Below are 22,862 nucleotides of genomic sequence, written 5' to 3'. Positions count from 1 at the left end.
TATAACACTGTATCTTTCTTTTTCTCAACATAAAGGGAGAAATTGTGAAAATATGTTGTGCTCAGTGATGTTATACAATGGCAGTTTGTGGTGACTACCTCTTTAAGCTTCAAAAGGACACAAAAGTATAATTCATAAGTGTAATATATTATTCCATGTGACTCATGATTGTTATAAAAGCAAATGATAAGGTTCTGTGAGAAACAAACTGAAATGTATTATTTAGTGAAAATGTTCACTGACTGCTGATCTCCTGTGCGCGTTCATGATATGGCACAAGATCAACAGTTAACGCAGCCCCCCTCACAACACTGGGGCATTCAAACAAAAACTCGTTTTGTTTATCTAAAAACGGCTCCACCACAGCAATAGTGACAACAGAACTCACCACAGCTGCATACAAAACAGAGAACAGAACTTACTAAACACAGGGTTCGTGCAGTCATGGAAATCCTGGAAAAGTCATGGAATTTAGAAATGGTGTTTTCCAGGCCTGGAAATGTCATGGAAAAACAAGTTAACACTGAACAAGAGATTTTCAGGAATACAAGTGTGCAAAGAATTCTTTAAGTTTGACACGATCGTGGAGTAGTTTGTAAATAGGGGTGGCACCATGCGGTGGTGCATTTTGCACTTTATTAACGCTTAAAGTTCACGTTAATACATATGGATAGTGTATAAGTAAAGGAATTAGTGCATTTCATATTTACATTATTGTTTGAATAAAGCTTTGAATGTTTGTATGTAATAACTCCCCATGTTAATTCAGCTTATGGTGATGTTTGCTTGTGAGTCTGAGTTGATTGTCCACTTCTTGATGAGCAATCATTAAAAGTCTCAGTGCCACCCATTATCTTGTTTTTAACGGAAAACATGAGAGAAGACATGCGCTTGTTTGTTATTGATGTCCATTGATCTTACACTCGGCCGCTTCTGTCATGTGTTGCATCCGTGTACCAGGGCAACAGCCAATGTAAGCACTCTCCCGCGAAAGGTGTCAGTTTCAGGTCTATTTCTCTCAGTTTGTTTTCCATGTTAATCTGTAATAATTAACATTGACAATTGTATGTGAAACTGAGGTTGTGAGGCCCTAAAATACGGGCCAAACTGTGTCCCGTATCGATTTAATATTTAACTCAATTCTGTTCCCTTTAGTACTGAACGATTCCGTATTATACGTGATGGTTTATATTTAGACGAACACATGAAAAAAAAGCCGTCAATGCGCATGTCTGATTCGCATTTTAAGCGCTTCTCACTGAATGCGCATATGAAGAATTTCTCTCTCTGTGGTCAGAAAACAGTTTGCAAGAATTTTTGTCTTATTTGTGGGCACTGCAAATAATCTCAAATCATCTCGGAAGGTGCTCTTGAGTTCAATTAATGTTACATCCAGCGATTAACATTTTACTGTACAAGCATAACCTATTTACAGGGATATTTCCCACTATTTGTTTGAATAGGAAAAAAGTAGCTTGTAAAAAATCAAAGTGGGCATTAAAAAGCTGATAGTGAGACATCCAAAAGATGGCATGAGAGGACAAGACAAAGCAAAAACAATGTGTTCACAGCAAAAATAAATAAATAAAATAATTAAAATAAATAGCTAAAACCTTCTTGAATTATTATAGTATCATTGTGTTATTGTAAAAGGTATTTAGTGGTATTGTATAAGGTGTATTTTTAAACTGTTATATACACAATGCTAAAGTTTATTTTTCATAAATGGGTAGAAACTAGGGCTGTCAATTGATTCAAATTTTAATCAAGTTAATTACATGAAATACTGAGTAATTAATCGAATTAACAACAATTGATCGCATATATAAATATTTGCTGGGAAAGCCCTTCAAATTCAGTAATAATAATATATAATGATCAAATGATTATAAATAGTTAAATCTAAGTAATTATAAAAATAATATATATTACAAAAATAATAATTCATTACAATGCATTACATTATTGTGGCAGACAAGCATTGATGAGACAAAAAGTGGCTTTAAAAGGCAAAAAAAAAATTTATGTCTATATTATTGAACATAATACTATTATTGGCCTACAGTCCACAGAAATCCGTTTAGCAATTGAATTAGTCAATCTATCAGAGATATACACTATATTGCCAAAAGTATTCGCTCACCCATCCAAATAATTGAATTCAGGTGTTCCAATCACTTCCATGGCCACAGGTGTATAAAATGAAGCACCTAGGCATGCAGACTGCTTCTACAAACATTTGTGAAAGAATGGGCTGCTCTCAGGAGCTCAGTGAATTCCAGCGTGGTACTGTGATAGGATGCCACCTGTGCAACAAGTCCAGTCGTGAAATTTCCTCGCTACTAAATATTCCACAGTCAACTGTCAGTGGTATTATAACAAAGTGGAAGCGATTGGGAATGACAGCAACTCGGCCACGATGTGGTAGGCCACGTAAAATGACAGAGCGGGGTCAGCGGATGCTGAGGCGCATAGTGCGCAGAGGTCACCAACGTTCTGCAGAGTCAATCGCTACAGACCTCCAAAGTTCATGTGACCTTCAGATTAGCTCAAGAACAGTGCGTAGAGAGCTTCATGGAATGGGTTTCCTTGGCCGAGCAGCTGCATCCAAGCCATACATCACCAAGTGCAATGCAAAGCGTCGGATGCAGTGGTGTAAAGCACGCCGCCACTGGACTCTAGAGCAGTGGAGATGCGTTCTCTGGAGTGACGAATCACGCTTCTCCATCTGGCAATCTGATGGATGAGTCTGGGTTTGGCGGTTGCCAGGAGAACGGTACTTGTCTGACTGCATTGTGCCAACTGTGAAGTTTGGTGGAGGGGGATTATGGTGTGGGGTTGTTTTTCAGGAGCTGGGCTTGGCCCCTTAGTTCCAGTGAAAGGAACTCTGAATGCTTCAGCATACCAAGAGATTTTGGACAATTCCATGCTCCCAACTTTGTGGGAACAGTTTGGGGATGGCCCCTTCCTGTTCCAATATGACTGCGCACCAGTGCACAAAGCAAGGTCCATAAAGACATGGATGAGCGAGTTTGGTGTGGAAGAACTTGACTGGCCTGCACAGAGTCCTGACCTCAACCCGATAGAGCACCTTTGGGATGAATTAGAGCGAAGACTGCGAGCCAGGCCTTCTCGTCCAACATCAGTGTCTGACCTCACAAATGCGCTTCTGGAAGAATGGTCAAAAATTCCCATAAACACACTCCTAAACCTTGTGGAAAGCCTTCCCAGAAGAGTTGAAGCTGTTATAGCTGCAAAGGGTGGGCCGACGTCACATTAAACTCTATGGATTAAGAATGGGATGTCACTTAAGTTCATATGCGTCTAAAGGCAGATGAGCGAATACTTTTGGCAATATAGTGTATTTATTATAAGGCTTTTCTTAGGATGTGTCAATGTAAACGTGCATCAGACAAATGCTTTTAAAGTGCTTTGGTTGCGTCGCGCCATAAACACATTTTTAGGTCGCTGTGTCAAGTAAAACGTGGTTTGAAACTTCAAAAAACATGTCTCGAGATCCCTGTGTTCTGATTTGTGCTCCATCAAATGTTTGAACGCGAGAACACGTTCTCAACTTGTGATGTCTCAAGTAGTGTCAAGCAAGCCTGAGTGTGGTTTGTTCTACAGTTGCGCTTTGCCCATGCAACTTGAGTTTTGCTTACTGTCCCCTGCTGAAAACGGGTAGTACTTCAAGCTTGAATTGCTCCGATGGTAGAAATATTCCTTATTATGGTCCGGGGACATGATTAATTGTGTTTAATTTGTTTAACGCATAATTGTTTTATATAATTAGTCACACCTAATTAACACACTATATCGACAGCCCTAGTAGAAACATTTGAAAACGCTGCAAAAGACTTTTGGAAATTCATGAAAAAGTAATGTAAAAGTCATGGAAATTTTCTAGTCAAAATGTGTACGAACCCTATAAACATGTCTGAAGAGTTTGAAGTCGAAGAATTGATTCATTTCTATGCCCAAGAAAGCATGAACTCAATCACTCTATCACAACCAGCCACTCAAACATGTATTCAAGAGGACCATGTAACCAAAATTCTCTTTCTCTCTCTCGTGGTTCTCTGTGCAGGGCTCAGTCTTATGCGGAGCGTTTGCGTCTTGGTCTGGCCGTCATGCACGGTGAAGCTCAGTGTTCAGAATCGGATATGGCAGATGGGCGGCACTCTCCTCCCTGCGTCCGCAACACTGGACACCCCGGCCTGGAGTTACCATGTAAGAACCAACACACTGTGCATCTGTGGATTCTTACCTCACTTTCCACCAACTCTCTGCAAATGACTCTGTGTTAGAACCAGGTTATAAACCCAAAACAAAACCAACAACACTGATTGGGCTTCTCAGAGTTCTTATATTTTAAATGATTTGAAATGGGCATCAGTAAAAAAGTAAATCTCACATAACCTGTCAAAAACATGTCCAGGTCATATTTCACCCCAAAATGGAGCCAGTTTACCTACAAATTATTCATCATTACCCCTCCTAGGATACCCCATTCTGGCCAACATATGCAACAGCATTGCATCTAGGATGCTGTTTATGTAGACAGCTACCTATAAAGGCAATAGACGAGTCAACTCTCTAGGTTTTGAGACACGGCCATTATTTTCATTACATAATACTGCTTCTTCTAGACTTTTCAGATTCTTATACAATCACTTTTTGTTGTACCTTGAATTTAATTTTAATTTAATTTAAATGAACTGTGAAATGAGGGTAATACCATGTCCTAACCAGGCGTGATACAATGAAGCGACAAGCGTTAAAAGCTTTTCCATATTAATGTCCTTCCCTGTCAAGACCGTGGCAATCATAAGGACAATCTATTTTAGGTGTCCAACTCACTTGAAATTTCATTGGCCCACATAATTGTATATTTAACATCAAATATTATCAGGTTGTGATTGTGTGGTGTCATTGTCATGTAGCATTTCCGCGTTCAATGTTGACAGACAAATGAATGGAAACTAGTTACCTCGCACCTGGTTAGGACACATACTGTACAAACATAAAAAATAAAAAAATGATTTTTTGATTAAAATGAACTAAAGCAACACAATTCTAGAACATTTAGTCACAACTTGATTTCATTGCGTTATATCCATTTAAATTTGTAAAATGGAAGTTTACTTAATCCATTTGAGTTGGGACTACATAAATACTTTTTGTGGTGTTAATATAGCATTGATGAAACTGGCCAGGGGGTTTCCATTCCCCAGCATGCTTTGCGTAGGACTCGATAGGGAGAGTTAATGTTAAAATTAAGTGTTATTTTATGTACAAGCAAGGGAGATGCTTATTAGTGTTTAATGTTTTGTTATGGTGAGATTTAGAAGAGTTTCTGTTATGTTGGCGTTTTGAGGATTACCATTATGGTGAAAGGTAAGGTTTGAGATAATGATGAGGACAGGTAGATGTCGCACATTAAATTGATTGATCACTTCAAATAATGTGCTAATAATATCATAGTTACTAAACTACACTATAGTGCTTCCTACCAGCATGAATTTAGCATGCTAACATTCACGTTCACTAGTTAGTACATAAAGAAATAAGAGATTTATTTGAGTTACATTGACACATGTATTTTATTGGGTTTACCCAATTCAACTAGGTTCTTTCTACACAAAGTGTTTGTGTTGAGATTACATAGTCATTTTAAGTGAAGAAAACTAATTTTAAACATGTGGAACCACTGTCTATAATTAAATCAAGTTCAGCCAAAGAGCTTTTTTTGTTTTCTTTTTTGAGTGTACTGTGATATTGTTCAGATTAATGAGCAAGCAAGTCTTTCATGAAATATGCCTTGGCAAATGACTCTTGTATACTCTAACACACATTGCCTGAGAGGAGTTCACTCCAAGTAGATGTGTTTACATGTATAGTCTTTGAAAAGACTTCGACAATCCTCAGAAAACCCTTGTCTTTGCTCTCCTTTTTAAGGTTATTCAAGGTTACATTGCCCATTTAGACTAAATTATCTCTTGTCAGAATTGAAAATCTATTGATAAGGTATTTTTGTTTTGACTGTGGATTGTTGAAGTCCTTGTTTCTTGTCTGTGTGTTCTATCATTTGTGTGTGGATGTTTGTTTAACGTGATGTTTATTTATTGGTAATAGGCAAACAACAAGCTCCGTTCCCAGGCATTGAGCTCCCAAGTATGACGGTTAACTCTTTTTGCTACCGATCACAGCAGTGACCACGCTGAAATGGTTTCTTCTTGCATGCGTGTAGTGACTGAGGTGTCTTGGTGTCTGTAATTCAAGCACTCTGAAGACATTACTCAATTTACCATGAGAAAAGCCATTGATTTAGAGCCCACTGAGGTTCTTTATTCATTATAATTCTGACAAAAGTGCAGTCTTAATTTTTAATGTATATAAAGCAGTTATTAGATGCTATGAACTGTAGGGGTGGATGATATGACGCAAGTTTTATTTCACAGTTTGATTTAAAACAGATGTAATTTCTGCACTTCTTGTGTCACTGAATGGAATTGTAAAAAAAACATTGTTTCAAACAGCTTTCTAAATCTGCCCCTCATCTGCTATTGATCAAACAAACATATAGTCCTGCCCCCAACTCACGCTAAGTCAAAGTTGTTGTGTCAGGCAGGACAGGCTGCTCAAAACATACAGAGGAATTTGTATAGCCCCACAGAGAGACAGTGTCTACAGTAAAAAAAAAAAAAAAAAAAAAAAAAAAATTAACCTATGAGTGGCTTATTTTTAGTTGTCGCTGCATATTAAGCTGGGATAGGAGAAAGTATTTTAACTTGGGTTGTGAATCGATAAATTTTTTTAAACTAATTAATCACTGTTTTCTTTGACTAATCGCGAGTAATCATGGTACATGGTACATTAAAACAAACATTAAAATTCATTTATAATTATATTTACTTTTTACTTTGTCTCAAAGAACTGTTTTGTCTGCAAAAAATTGGTTAGTCATCATTTATTTTAATTATTTAAATATGTTTGTTAAAACGTTTTTTTGTGCAAATAGAGTTAATTAGACATGTTTACAGGTATAAATCTTTGATAAAATTATAAGTTAACATGCCATGAAATCAGTGGACATGCTGTAATTAAAAGTTGGGCAAAATGTTCTGCTGTTTTTCAATGGACGTTTTTAATAATAGGATACAATGGACAGATTTAATTCATATGAAACTTTATTGACGAGATAAACTTAAGTGTACATTGCTAATGCATTATTAGACACTACATACAGATCTAAAACATATTGAATGTTGAAGTTTAACCTCTTCAGCTCTGGGCCATTTTTGTGCTGCTGCCTGCAAATTTTTCACATTCAAATTTATTTAATATATATATATAATATTATTATTATTATTATTATTATATATTTTTTTGTTTTTTTGTTTTTTTTTTGGTCCTAACTTTGTAAGCATGTAAATTTGGTTCTGTTTATGACATCTCCCTCCAAAAAGTCTAATTTTATTCCACAAGTTTGCAGCAAAGACAAAATATTTATTCCTCTATCACCTTCCGTCATAAAATTAAATGTAGATGGTGATCTAACGCATTTTAGCCCTCCCAGATGTGCTCATCTATAGTCATTTAACCTAATTTTCAGTTCATGCACCACCCCCAGTGTTTCTTCGAAAATCTCGGCCTCTGAATGGACTAGAAGCTCAATCTAGGTGTAAAAGCTGAGATCGTCCCCTTTACAATTATGTAAATTTTATCATCAATAGTCGATAGCATATATTTCCCATGATTTGTTTAGCATGCTTCTCTTGCTGGACCGCATATTTTGTTCTGGACATCTAAGATATAACATTGGATTATTCACACAAGCAAGCTCACAGTCAAGTAAAAAATTGGCTTTTTTTTTTAAATTTTTTTTTTTGAAAACTAAGGTAAAAGCTGATATAACGTGTTTAGCTATTTGGGGCTTACAGTAGCAGTTTGTATTTGATGTCTTAGAAATATAATGTTTCACTTTGTGGTTCTTTTGAAAATGTTTCAAACTGTGGTATTAGGGCAACAAAATGTAATATTTTTTTGTCTATATAAGGGCTATTTGAAAGACTTTTATATTCATATTAATATTTCTACCACATGAACTCTAGGTGGTGCTGATTTGTGACGTGAATGGTTTCAGGTCTTTTGCTGTTTTACAGTTGTGCTCAAAAGTTTGCATACCCTTGGAGAATTGGTAATATATGTACCTTTTTTTAAGAAAACATGAGTGAGCAGGCAAAACACATTTCTTTTATTTCTTATGGGATTCATATTCAACTGTAGGTTATAACAGAATGGCACAATCAGAAAACAAAACATGGCAACAAAAATGAAAATCTGCATACCCTTAGTTCTTAATGCTGTGTATTGCCCCCTTTAGCATCAATGACAGCGTGCAGTCTTTTGTAATAGTTGTCTATGAGGCCCCAAATTCTTGCAGGTGGTATAGCTGCCCATTCGTCTTGGCAAAATGCCTCCAGGTCATGCAAAGTCTTTGGTCGTCTTGCATGAACCGCACGTTTGAGATCTCCCCAGAGTGGCTCGATGATATTAAGGTCAGGAGACTGTGATGGGCACTCCAGAACCTTCATCTTTATCTGCTGTAACCACTGGAGGGTCAACTTGGCCTTGTGCTTAGGGTCATTGTCGTGCTGGAAAGTCCAAGAGTGTCCCATGCGCAGCTTTCGTGCAGAAGAATGCAAATTGTCTGCCAGTATTTTCTGATAACATGCTGCATTCATCTTGCCATCAATTTTCACAAGATTCCCCGTGCCTTTAGAGCTCACACATCAGTGAGACACCACCGTGCTTCACAGTGGGGATGGTATTCTTTTCACTATAGGACTTGTTGACCCCTCTCCAAACATAGCGCTTATGGTTGTGACCATAAAGCTCTATTTTGGTCTCGTCACACCAAATTACAGTGTGCCAGAAGCTGTGAGGCGTGTCAAGGTGTTGTTGGGCATATTGTAACCGGCTTTTTTGTGTCATTGGCGCAGTAAATGCTTCTTTCTGGCAACTCGACCATGCAGCTCATTTTTGTTCAAGTATCATCGTATTGTGCTCCTTGAAACAACCACACCGTCTTTTTTCCAGAGCAGCCTGTATTTCTCCTGAGGTTACCTGTGGGTTTTTCTTTGTATCCCGAACAATTCTTCTGGCAGTTGTGGCTGAAATCTTTCTTGGTCTACCTGACCTTGGCTTGGTATCAAAAGATCTCCGAATTTTCCACTTCTTAATAAGTGATTGAACAGTACTGACTGACATTTTCAAGGCTTTGGATATCTTTTTATATCCTTTTCCATCTTTATAAAGTTCCATTACCTTGTTACGCAGGTCTTTTGACAGTTCTTTTCTGCTCCCCATGGCTCAGTATCTAGCCTGTTCAGTGCATCCACGTGAGAGCTAATAAAATTGTAATTTAAAAAGTCACAGGTGTGGGAAATTAACCTTTAATTGCCATTTAAACCTGTGTGTGTCACCTTGTGTGTCTGTAACAAGGCCAAACATTCAAGGGTATGTAAACTTTTGATCAGGGCCATTTGGGTGATTTCTGTTATCATTATGATTCTAAAAAGGAGCCAAACAACTATGTGATAATAAATGGCTTCATATGATCATGCTCTTTAAATAAAATAAATAAAAATGATCAGTCATATTTTCAAAATCAATTTCACAATTTCTGCCAGGGTGTGCAAACTTTTGAGCACAACTGTATGTAAATGCAGAAGTGATGGTTGTCTATGAAAAGTTAAGATTCTAAGCTTTTAAATGATACTTCATATGCCTGACTTATGTGTCCGGGGACTTTAACGTTTTAAGCATAAACTTCTCCCGCAACATAGCTCCCCCTTTTGGACCTGCCGGCAAGGAAGTGGGGAAAAACTTTAGCGAAGTGAGCAAAACGGATACGGCATTAAGTGCGCTAATTTTCTTTAACACATTACAGAGTGAACTATTAATCGCAGAAATTAATGGGTTAAACTTCCAAGCCCTAATATTAAGACCAAAGAAGCTTATATCATAGAATAATTTTATTTCACGGTAACTGTATATATCACAATTTAGTTAATTGTGCTGAAAATGTAGCAAAGTGGTTTATGTATTAAATAACAATGGGGTAATGCCCATTTTTGGATAATCCAGTGAATTAAATACTTTCAAAATCTAAGATACTTTTGAATCCCATTTGATTTTCTCTTTTAATTTGGAACTGGATGGACGCAAACCAAAAGATAAAGTTATTCATAGCAAATGAATGTCTCGCATTATAGAACACTTAAGATGAGAATTACGCCCTACCTATTTGTGAACTCTTATTGGTATAAAATCCTGCATCTCATAACTATATATTTAACATCAAATATATTATAATTGGCTAGGACATACGAATAATGTGGCAGTCCTGCCCACTAATAGCCACGCGGATGTACTTTCCCCGTGTATAAGTGGAAGTATATCTCTATCGCCTGACACGTGTAAACCGTTGCATGTTATATACAGTATACTGTCATACTGACCAGCCCTCATTACAATGTCAAAAATGGATTTGTAAGCTTCAGAGTGCTTCCAAACAGAACTAAGAAGCCTGAATTGCAGTGCTTACTTTCAATTTCCATGTAATTATAATTGTTGAGAAATGGAACCATTGAATGTCTGTCTGAGAGAATTGCCTTTGTTTGTGATCCAGCCTCATCTTGCCAATCAACACACCATGCCTGCTTGTGGAAACCCATAGACTATAGAGTTTTACAGAATTTTAGCTGCTTGTAACAAAGGCCCTTGCACTATCTTTGAAACACATGACCTTGATAAAAAGAGGAAGTTGTTCATGGAAAGTTGTAGTACAGATGTAGTAGATACAGGGCCAATGAAAAAAAAAAAAAAAAGTCAGGCAATGCCTATTGTCCACATGATTGTTGAAGTACACAGCCAGCAATGATAAATACAATAGCCACATAACCACATTTAATATGTTGAGATCACTAAATTATTATAGTTTAGTTTAGGGATGCACCGATATGATTTTTTTTATTTTTTTTTTTTTTTTACAAAAAACTGCAGACAAAAACCGATATTTTGCCACCTTATTTTGTCATCAGATCACTGTTTTGCTTTGGAATTATGTCTTAAAAATGAGATGTACGAATGCTATTTTATTGTTCTAACAATGAAAATTTGTCATTGAAGAGAGCCACAATGAAAGATAAATAGAAGTAATAATAAAATGGAAAACAATTACAATTGATGTGAGAGGAAAAAAGTTTTTTTTTTTTGTACTTCTAAAACATTTTTTGCATTTCGGTGTTTGTAGTTCTAAACAAGCGAACTCACATTTTCCATATTATAATAACAAAAATTATATTATGTGAAACATGCTTTACCTTTTTGGATTTAAGTTGTTTTTGTTGGTGTTTCTTTATATTACTCACATAAAAATGCTTGTTAACTTTATGCAGTGCAATACATTTACGTAATTAATTATGAAAAAAAAAACGTTTTTATATTTTGGTGTTTTCACGCTTATGCTATATGAATATTGAATATATTATGAATATTCATGCCGATATTCCGATGGTATTAGTTTGGTCAATAATTGGCAGTTAAATTCTGGTAGCTGATACATTGTTGCATCCCTAATTTTGTCTTTTAGTCAATATAATATTGTATATTTGGGTACTGGCAGGCAAAACTCAAATTTCTTATTATGGACATCTTATAGCCATAAACCGCCACACCTCAGAATACTCTTGGCCATCACCATATGTTAGTGGCTGTTCACACAAGACACGTTCTTGTGTTCCGTTTGCTCTACTTTTTATTTGTTGGTCTATGTAAAAATGCGGCTTTGACTGTTGTGCTTCTTTTTTTGCATCTTGCTCCGTTAGCGCCTTTTTCTTTAAGAACCAAATTACATTTTGTTAATCTTTTGACATGCAATTTCCGTCTTAAAACAATGAACCAGTCAGATCTGGAATGGGATAAAGGTCTCAAGTGTTTTGAGCGTGTTCCGCCATGTTGCTTTGACCCCTTTATTTTCTGTTTTCCATGAAAAACAAAAAATGATGTTAGGAAGAATGTTCGAGCTGCTTTTTTTTTTTTTTTTATACCACGAAAGTAGATTGTGATTTATAGTGCCAAGCTCCAACAAGAAAAAGAATCACAAAAGTAGTCCATAGTCGTACCAAGTCCATTTTCCAAGTTGTTTATAATGCGCCCTGTGTGAACAGCCCCTTTCAAAGGTTCCACATTAGAATTGTATTGAACAGCAGCTCCCTACAGTATCAGACCTGGTATATTGAATGCTATTCTGAGAGATGCTACTTTGATCTTTAAAAATGAATGTAGGATGATTGAAAAGCTTTGGGTCGTGCTCTTGATGAAAGGCATGTGTTGAAGGCATGCATAACTCTTTTAACCCCTTTGTATTCTCCAGTCTTTCTCTCTTGTGTTCAGTTGGGTTGGAGTGTGTATTTTGGCTCAGTGACATTAGCCTCGCAGTCTTGATCACTCCTAAATTACAGCAATGTCTTTGAGTCTGTCATGCTGACTCGAGGACGAGATTGATTTATGTTGTATTTTCCGGCACTGAATCTTAAGTGTAAACTTCTAGATAGGGTATATTGGGGACAAGAGATGATCGTTTCGCATGGCTTGTGCCGCTTTTCCCCACATTTATTTTCATATCTAATTTTGTTTGAATTGTAGGTGGGGTAAAATGGGAAGCGTTCTCCGACACTAGAGTACACTAGAGAACTAATTTTCTTACTCAGTATTTTTTTCTTATTTTCCAGTAAAATATCTAAACATCCTTAACTGGCTGGTAAACACTTTAAGGATTTAGGATGTTTATTATTACTGCAAATCAAGACAAAAATACTGAAAGAAAATGATTTGTTTGCAGTGAAGGTCAGTGTTACACAATGTGTAGTTTGGTTCCTGTAGGACTCTTCGGATGGTCATTTTTGGATACGAGATGGTTGAGATTTAGGCCATTACATACACTTGAACCCATCTTACCCAATCTACTCTGATGATTGAATGTGATTGATTTGGCATCTTTGGTCTATTAACAATTTCCCGAAATGATTTCATGACAGACTAGTTTATATTTTCTCTTTATAGTAATGATGGCCAAGGAAAAACCGCCCATCACCGTTGTCGGAGACGTTGGAGGACGCATAGCCATCATTGTTGTAAGAAATGCCTATTTTTGAACTGGGTATAAGTATGTTAATGTTTTTTCAATAGCCAAGGCAAACAGCGATACATGATGTTTCCATCCCCTCTCCCACCCCGTGTAGGATGATATCATAGATGATGTGGAGGACTTTGTGGCAGCCGCTGAAATTCTCAAAGAGAGAGGAGCGTATAAGATCTATATCATGGCCACCCATGGCCTGTTGTCTGCAGACGCCCCACGTCTCATCGAGGAGTCCGCCATAGACGAGGTGAGTGCTTCGCCCCTTTCACAGTGCAGCTCCAAAGAGAAGAAAACACCTTGTTCTCAGAAAATGGTGCCATTTGTGTGTGTAATAGTGCTTTCCAAAACAAGCTATAAATATATTTTACTTTTATGTGTACTTTTATATATACTTTTTCAAAATTGTTATTAAAGCAGTGCTGAATAATGTTAAAGAAGAAAATTAACTCGGAATCTAATCGTTCTTTTTCATAGTAACTAGGGGTAACATAGTAAAAGCAGCCTTTTTAACCCAACATTTTTTCTGCCACGGCACACTTTGATTAAAAAAATCCCACGGCACACCACTATCCCACATAACCATCGTCCCTGTTTTCTGTCTGTCTTAGTAGCGTGTTTACTCGTAATGTTTGAAATTTGGCCATGCAAAAAACGCAAGTAATATAGGTACGCTGTATAATGAGGTCACAGATGCCAAGAGCACTAATTAGGTAATGAAAAAACAACAAATGTGTGTCTTATCAATTTATAGATTTGTTCTCGCAAATTAATACTTGCAGCTCCACAGCAAATACATTTTTTATTTAAGTATTTATTTACCGTATTTTCCGGAAATAAAGTCGCACCTGACTATAAGTCACACCGGGCCAAAATCGCCTCGTTGAGAGAGAAAAAAAACCCCCAACAGAGTTTGGATCATGCAGGCACTATGACCTGAGCAGCCGCCAGACTTCCCTTCAGCGATTCAGATGTCAAACACACTCCGTGAAGTTCACAGTACCTCAGAACCTACACATCGTATCACAGTGTTTTTGGGCTTATTTTAAATGGGAGAATTTGCTTTTAGTAATTGTATGTAACAGATTCTCATATTCGGTTTATGTTTCATGAGAGAAACGTGACAAGTAAGCCACATCTGTTCATAACATCTGTAACTCTATGCTGTGCACAAATAAACAGCTTTTATTCTTTGAGTAAAACAATACACCTGTTGTATTCTATTCATTAGCATTAGTGACTGGATATTTCTGATATTTGCAACCCGCTTTGCAATATATTAATTATCCGGTTCACTGATAATGAAATGTCATTTTGTGGGCATGTGAGGAGTTGCGTTTGACAGCGGACTAGAGTTTGTTAGAACAATAATGTTACGATGGACAAAATATTTAAACTAGTTGCATAAAATACTTTGTAAAGAAAAAATATTCTGAATTGGCAACTTTAAAATGCCTCTACCGTATCTATGCCTAATCTATGTTTTGGTGTGCATGTTTGACCAGCCGACATCAGTTATGTATAAATTATGTATATAAATCGCTTCAGACTGTAAGTCGCAGGACATTTCAGATGATGAAAAAATCTGCGACTTATATTCCGGAAAAAACAGCATTTATTTATTTTGTGGAATTTGATAAATTTTCCACCGCACACCTGACAATCTTTCACAGCACACTAATGTGCTGCAGCACAGTGGTTGGGAAACCCTGACTTAGAGGACATCAGATAAAAAAATAAATAAATAAATTAAAAAAAAAAAAAAAATATATATATATATATATATATATATATATATATATATATATATATATATATATATATATATATATATAATTATTTATTTATTTTTCAAAAAACAATTGCTTATGTTTTTATGCACCACACACTGTATTGACTTAAAACAAAACTAAATAGCATTTTTACTTTTTGTGCTGGGTTGCAGGTAGAGATTATATACTAGAGGTAGACCGATATATCGATTTTACTGATTAATCTGTGCCGATAGTTGCTTTTTGGAACTATCGGTTATCAGCAAAAGTCGATGCTGAAACAGCATCTGGTGAAATGTGTATATATACACTACCATTCAAAAGTTTAGGGGCACTTATTCTTAATTTTTTTTTTTTTTTTTTTTTACATTTTAGAATAATAGTCATCACAACTATGGAATAACATAAATGGAAATATGGGAATTATGTTGTGACTAAAATAATCCAAAATAAATCAAAACTATGTTATATTTTAGCATCTTCAAAGTGGCCGCCCACCCTCTTGACATTTTCTCAACCAACTTCTTGAGGTATCACCCATCAATACTGGGCACTTTTTATTTTTGCCATCAATTACAAAAGCAATGGTCAAAAAACGTTTACAAAACAGGCACTGTTTGCAGACATCGCTCAGTGTGAGTGCTGTATTCTGGTAATACATCGATATCTGATTAATCATATAAGCAGATATCACCCAGAGAAATTTGAACAGTTATACCCCTAATATATATATATATATATATATATATATATATATATAACTCAGCAAAAAAAGAAATGTTCAACAACTAAGACATAAACTGAACAAGTTTCACAGACATGTGACTAACAGAAATGGAATAATGTGTCCCTGAACAAAGGGGGGGTCAAAATCAAAAGTAACAGTCAGTATCTGGTGTGGCCACCAGCTGTATTAAGTACAGTGCATCTCCTCATGGACTGCACCAGATTTGCCAGTTCTTGCTGTGAGATATTACCCCACTCTTCCTCCAAGGCATCGGATATTTCTGGGGGGAATGGCCCTTGCCCTCACCCTCCGATCCAACAGGTCCCATGCTCAATGGGATTGAGATCCAGGCTCTTCGCTGGCCATGGCAGAAAACTGACATTCCTGTCTTGCAGGAAATCACGCACAGAACGGGCAGTATGGCTGGTGGCATTGTCATGCTGGAGGGTCGTGTCAGGATGAGCCTACAGGAAGGGTACCACATGAGGGAGGAGGATGTCTTCCCTGTAACGCACAGTGTTGAGATTGCCTGCAATGACAACAAGCTCAGTCCGATGATGCTGTGACACACTGCCCCAGCCCTCCACCTCCAAATCGATCCCACTCCAGAGTACAGGCCTCTGTGTAACGCTCATTCCTTTGATGATAAATGCGAGTCCGACCATCACCCCTGGTGAGACAAAACTGCGACTCGTCAGTGAAGAGCACTTTTTGCCAGTCCTGTCTGGTCCAGTGAAGGTGGGTTTGAGCCCAGAGGCGACGTTGTTGCCGGTGATGTCTGGTAAGGACCTGCCTTACAACAGGCCTACAAGCCCTCAGTCCAGCCTCTCTCAGCCTATTGCGGACAGTCTGAGCATTGATGCAGGGATTGTGCGTTCCTGGTGTAACTCTGGCAGTTGTTGTTGTTGCCATCCTGTACCTGTCCCGCAGGTGTGGTATTCGGATGTACCGATCCTATGCAGGTGTTGTTACACGTGGTCTGCCACTGCGAGGACGATCAGCTGTCCTTCCTGTCTCCCTGTAGAGCTGTCTTAGGCGTCTCACAGTACGGACATTGCAATTTATTGCCCTGGCCACATCTGCAGTCCTCATGCCTCCATGCAGCATGCCTAAGGCATGTTCACGCAGATGAGCAGGGACCCTGGGCACCTTTCATTTGGAGTCAGTAGAAAGGTCTCTTTAGTGTCCTAAGTTTTATAACTGTGACCTTAATAGCCTAAGTCTGTTAGTGTCTTAACGACCGTTCCACAGGTGCATGTTCATTCATTATTTATGATTCATTGAACAAGCATGGAAAACATTGTTTAAACCCTTTACAATAAAGATTTGTAAAGTTATTTGGATTTTTACAAAATTATCTTTAAAATACAGTGTCCTGAAAAAGGGCCGTTTTCTTTTTTTGCTGAGTTTATATGTATACACTGATCAGACACAACATTAAATCCACTGACAGGTGAAGTGAATGACATTTATTATCTCGTTACAGTGGCACCTGTCAGGGGGTGGGATATATTGGGCAGCGATTGAACAGTCACTTCTTGAATTTTATGTGTTGGAAGCAGGAAAAGTGGGCAAGCGTAAGGATCTGAGAGACTTTGACAAGGGCCAAATTGTGATGGCTAGACCAGTGGTTCTCAACCAGGGGGCCGGGACCCACTAGGTGGCCTCAGCACACTTCCAAGAGGGCCTCAATATGACTTAAAATGTATTTAAAATAAGAAATATTAAAATAATTAAAATAATCCAACTTAATTAAAATGCTAAAAATACTTGAAGATGTATGCCCACAAATTGTAAACAGACTCTTTCTGAAACTTCTAGAATCAAAAATTATCCATGATTATTTTAATCAGACACATCTAGTTTTGGGCGAGGGGGCAAATATTCAAATATTGTCTTGGACAGTGGGGGGCCTTGGTGTCAAAAAGGTTTAGAACCACTGGGCTAGATGACTGGGTCACAGCATCTCCTGCACGGCAGGTCTTGTGGGGTGTTACAGGTTTGCAGTGGTTAGTATCTACCAAAAGTGGTCCAAGGAAGGACAACCGGTGAACCAGCGACAGGGTCATGGGCGCCCAAGTCTCACTGATGCATGTGGGGAGCGAAGGCTAGCCCATCTGGTCCGATCCCACAGAAGAGCTACTGTAGCATAAATTGATGAAAAACTTAATGCTGGCCATGATAGAAAGGTGTCAGAACACACAGTGCATCGCAGCTTGCTGTGTATGGGGCTGAGTAGACGCAGACCGGTCAGAGTGCCCATGCTGACCCCGTCCATTGCCGAAAGCGCTTACAATGGGCACGTGAGCGTCAGAACTGGACCATGTAATGGAAGAAGGTAGCCTGGTCTGATGAATCACATTTTCTCTTTGATCATGTTGACGGACAGGTGCGAGTGCATCGTTTACCTGGGGAAGAGATGGCAGCAGGATGCACTATGGGAAGAAGGCAGGCCAGCGGAGGCAGTGTGATGCTCTGGGCAATGTTCTGCTGGGAAACCTTGGGTCCTGGCATTCATGTGGATGTTACTTTGACATGTACCAACTACCTAAAGATTGTTACAGACCACGTACACCCCTTCATGACAAGGGTATTCCCTGATGGCAGTGGTCTCTTTCAGCAGGATAATGCGCCCTGCCACACTGCAAAAATTGTTCAGGAATGGTTTGAGGAACATGACAAAGAGTTGAAGGTGTTGACTTGGCCTCCAAATTTCCCAGATCTCAGTCCGATTGAGCATCTATGGAATGTGCTGGACCAACAAGTCCAATCCATGGAGGCCCCACCTCGCAACTTACAGGACTTAAAGGATCTGCTGCTAACGTCTTGGTGCCAGATACCACAGGACATCTTCAGAGGTCTTGTGGAGTCCATGCCTCAACGAGTCAGAGCTGTTTTGGCAGCTCGAGAGGGACCTCCACGATATTAGACAGGTGGTTTTAATGTTGTGGCTGATCTGAGTGTGTGTGTGTGTGTGTGTGTGTATATATATATATATATATATAATATACCCCAAACTCTTCATCTGGTGAATATATAGGCTTCAAAAAACTTAATTTGTTATATAATTGCATATAGAGCATTGTAACCGAGCCAAGCCTCCATCATTGTTCAAATAAAATCCCTGGAGTATTTTGTCTTGTTTATAGTTAAAAGTCCCACATTATGCACCAAATCGTAATTTTTCTGGTTATTACTGGAATTGTGGTTCTGCAATAAACTGCTTTTGGGATTTTATTAATTTCTGACTCTTTAACCTCAATGTCTGTGCCTGTCATAGTAAGGAAAGACTAAGAAATCTTTGGTCAATCTGTAAATTGATTTTAAAAACTATCATCCTATTAATAGCTTATCAGCTTTTTCCGCCACCTTAGTTATTGGTACCGGCAAAATCCACTGTAGGTCGACCATATATATATATATATATATATATATATATATATATATACACACACACACACAGTTGTGCTCAAAAGTTTGCATACCCTGGCAGAAATTTTGGCATTGCTTTTGAAAATGACTGATCATGCAAAAAAACTGTCTTTTATTTAAGGATAGTGATTATATGAAGCCATAATAATCACTATCCTTATCATTGCATAGTTGTTTGGCTCTTTTTTTTAAATCATAATGAAAACCGAAATCACCCAAATGGCCCTGATCAAAAGTTTACATACCCTTGAATGTTTGGCCTTGTTACAGACACACAAGGTGACACACACAGGTTTAAATGGCAATTAAAGGTTAATTTCCCACACCTGTGGCTTTTTAAATTGCAATTAGTGTCTGTGTATAAATAGTCAAAGAGTTTGTTAGCTCTCACATGGATGCACTGAGCAGGCTAGATACTGAGCCAAGCGGAGTAGAAAAGAACTGTCAAAAGACCTGCGTAACAAGGTAATGGAACTTTATTAAGATGGAAAAGGATATAAAAAGATATCCAAAGCCTTGGAAATGCCAGTCAGTACTGTTCAATCACTTATTAAGAAGTGGATCATTTGGGGATCTCTTGATACCAAGTCAAGGTCAGGTAGACCAAGAAAGATTTCAGCCACAACTGCCAGAAGAATTGTTCGGGATACAAAGAAAAACCCACAGGTAACCTCAGGAGAAATACAGGCTGCTCTGGAAAAAGACGGTGTGGTTGTTTCAAGGAGCACAATACGATGATACTTGAACAAAAATGAGCTGCATGGTCGAGTTGCCAGAAAGAAGCATTTACTGTGCCAATGCCACAAATGACAACACCTTGACACGCCTCACAGCTTCTTGCACACTGTAATTTGGTGTGACGAGACCAAAATAGAGCTTTATGGTCACAACCATAAGCACTATGTTTGGAGAGGGGTCAACAAGGCCTATAGTGAAAAGAATACCATCCCCACTGTGAAGCATGGTGGTGGCTCACTGATGTTTTGGGGGTGTGTGAGCTCTAAAGGCATGAGGAATCTTGTGAAAATTGATGGCAAGATGAATGCAGCATGTTATCAGAAATACTGTCAGACAATTTGCATTCTTCTGCACGAAAGCTGCGCATGGGACGCACTTGGACTTTCCAGCACAACAGTGACCCTAAGCACAAGGCCAAGTTGACCCTCCAGTGGTTACAGCAGATAAAGATGAAGGTTCTGGAGTGCCCATCACAGTCTCCTGACCTTAATATCATCGAGCCACTCTGGGGAGATCTCAAACGTGCGGTTCATGCAAGACGACCAAAGACTTTGCATGACCTGGAGGCATTTTGCCAAGACGAATGGGCAGCTATACCACCTGCAAGAATTTGGGGCCTCATAGACAACTATTACAAAAGACTGCACGCTGTCATTGATGCTAAAGGGGGCAATACACAGTATTAAGAACTAAGGGTATGTAAACTTTTGAACAGGGGTCATTTCATTTTTTTCTTTGTTGCCATATTTTGTTTTATGATTGTGCCATTCTGTTATAACCTACAGTTGAATATGAATCCCAAAAGAAATGTGTTTTGCCTGCTCACTCATATTTTCTTTAAAAATGGTACATATATTACCAATTCTCCAAGGGTATGCAAACTTTTGAGCACACACACACACACACACACACACACACACACACACACACACACACATATATATATATATAAATATAAAAAATCACAGATACTGAAATTACTGAGTTTTTGATTTAACTCTAGATTTATTACACAATAAATTATTAAATATGTATAATGTATTCCTCCATTATATTATTAAAAATATTGTTTTACAAATTTTTTAAATCATGGTGGTTTGCATCACATTTTAATGGGTTAAGCTACATAAAGAATAATAAAAAAAATATATATACATATATTATCAAATCATATCTAAATTGTGCTTCTATGAAAATAAAAATATCATGCTTTGAGTGTCTGTGGAGTTTTGAAAAAACTCTCTGATTCAGCCCTGTTCTGCTGTGACATTTCCCCTTGAAAAATAATGGTGTGATATTTTTGACATCAAGTCAGAAACGTAGGTTTCTCGTACAGTCTTTGTCAGTTTGCTATATTTTGCCTAAAAAAATAAATAAAAAGTGTCTGAAGTCATGGATGTGTAAAAGAGGATGACATGAAATGCCCATTCTACAGCACGAATTTGGTGATTTTGATAGTTTAATCATAATGTAACGATAATGCTAGCCAACACCATATTTATGTTGGCATATCACATAGACTAGGTAGTATCAACATTTTTAGCTGAACACGCGCACACATTCCAAGTAGTGCTCCTTCCCTTCCTTTGTGTTGATTTGTAGTTGTCATGTTGATTGCATCATCAGATGCTGTGTTTCTATTGGTTCTTTGTTAGTAGGGCATCATAGTAGTAGTCACACTGCAGGACTTTAACCCAAAATTTTGACAGTGTCAGAACTTTGTTGGAGGCTAAAGATCATCGTAAGGGCATTTAATGTCGGTGAGCATGTCACACTAAATGATGTAAGACTGCAGATTTAAGCCCTGAAGTTTTTATTAGCCCAGTTTCCATTCCATTCAGGGCAATAACTCTCATTCTTCCTGAATTGAATCTGGAGAATGGCCCAGGTGTCCTACAGCAATTGCTTACCTTTGTTTACCTGGATTTGTTCTACTTATAGCTGAGCATACAGCATCAAGAAAGATTAATGTTCAAAACTGTCACCTGACCAAATATTTGTGATGTATTTAATGCTTTTCCAGGTGGTGGTGACCAACACGGTCCCTCATGAGGTGCAAAAGCTGCAGTGTCCGAAGATCAAGACAGTAGATGTCAGTATGATCCTGGCTGAGGCGATCCGACGCATTCACAATGGGGAGTCCATGGCCTACCTGTTCCGCAATATCACAGTAGACGACTAGCCAACAATCACATTTGTGTTAGAGGCAGATGTGAGGTCCAGTTTGGGAACCATTTGCCCTCTTGTGAGGTGTCATACATTGTCCATAGTTACTGTAAATTCTCAAACTCCTTTTATCCTCCAAAAAAATCAAAATAAACTCCTATCAACAATTGACAGAACTGATGTGGATGTCTAAAATAAATTCAGTCAGCCTAGCATTTACAGTATACATGTAATTCTCTCATTCTTTGACACAGATATGCCTTTACAATCCAATGCACTGAACGTAATATGCAAGAGTTCACCTACTTGAACTTCTGTTTTGTAACTTTGTTATATTCCATATTAAAGTTTTAAGTTTACTCTTATGTAGATTATTTTAGAGTCAAGTTGGAAAACTGAGGATTTCTTCGCTTATCAGTATTTTTTGGTTCATTTTGCTGTGTTGCTTCAAAATTAAAGGAATCGTTCTCTCAAAAATGAAAATTCATTTACTCATCCTCATGTCGTTTCAAATGCATATGAATTTCATTATTATGTGGAGCACAAAAGGAGAATTTTTGAAGAATGTCCTGGCTCCTTTTTCCCATATAATGGAAGTTAAAGAGGACTGGGTCAGTCGAGCTCCACAATGACAAAAGAGATCAATTAAGCAATTAAAAATTAAATGACTGTTCCTCACACAGCTATCATATATCTTCGGAAGACTTGGAATATAGAGCATAAGTCATATGGACTACTTTTTTATAATACTTTTATTGTATTTTTGTTAGGGTTAGGGGATTAATCCCTTCTAAAATAGATATCTTTAATATATAACAGG

At 37.8% G+C, this 22,862-nt stretch overlaps 1 protein-coding gene across 4 annotated transcripts in view; it reads left to right on the top strand.

The window, feature by feature from the left end:
* The window catches only part of LOC127452306 (phosphoribosyl pyrophosphate synthase-associated protein 1), a 41,090-nt gene extending 18,561 nt beyond the window's left edge, over positions 1 to 22,529 (top strand). For 3 of the 4 annotated variants that reach the window (XM_051717689.1, XM_051717690.1, XM_051717692.1), the window contains 5 exons: positions 4,088 to 4,230; positions 6,136 to 6,174; positions 13,132 to 13,202; positions 13,311 to 13,457; positions 21,900 to 22,529. In XM_051717689.1, coding sequence (XP_051573649.1) covers positions 4,088 to 4,230; positions 6,136 to 6,174; positions 13,132 to 13,202; positions 13,311 to 13,457; positions 21,900 to 22,058 — 559 coding nt within the window. In that variant the 3' untranslated portion in view covers positions 22,059 to 22,529. The remainder of the gene's footprint in view (positions 1 to 4,087; positions 4,231 to 6,135; positions 6,175 to 13,131; positions 13,203 to 13,310; positions 13,458 to 21,899) is intronic. The other variant, XM_051717691.1, reaches the window with a different exon arrangement.
* Positions 22,530 to 22,862: the final 333 nt, after the last annotated feature.

The sequence above is a fragment of the Myxocyprinus asiaticus genome, chromosome 14, assembly GCF_019703515.2.
Source record: "Myxocyprinus asiaticus isolate MX2 ecotype Aquarium Trade chromosome 14, UBuf_Myxa_2, whole genome shotgun sequence".
Classification (NCBI taxonomy): domain Eukaryota; kingdom Metazoa; phylum Chordata; class Actinopteri; order Cypriniformes; family Catostomidae; genus Myxocyprinus; species Myxocyprinus asiaticus.
Note: the sequence above shows the minus strand (reverse complement) of the source record. Positions and strands in the feature narration are given on the sequence as shown.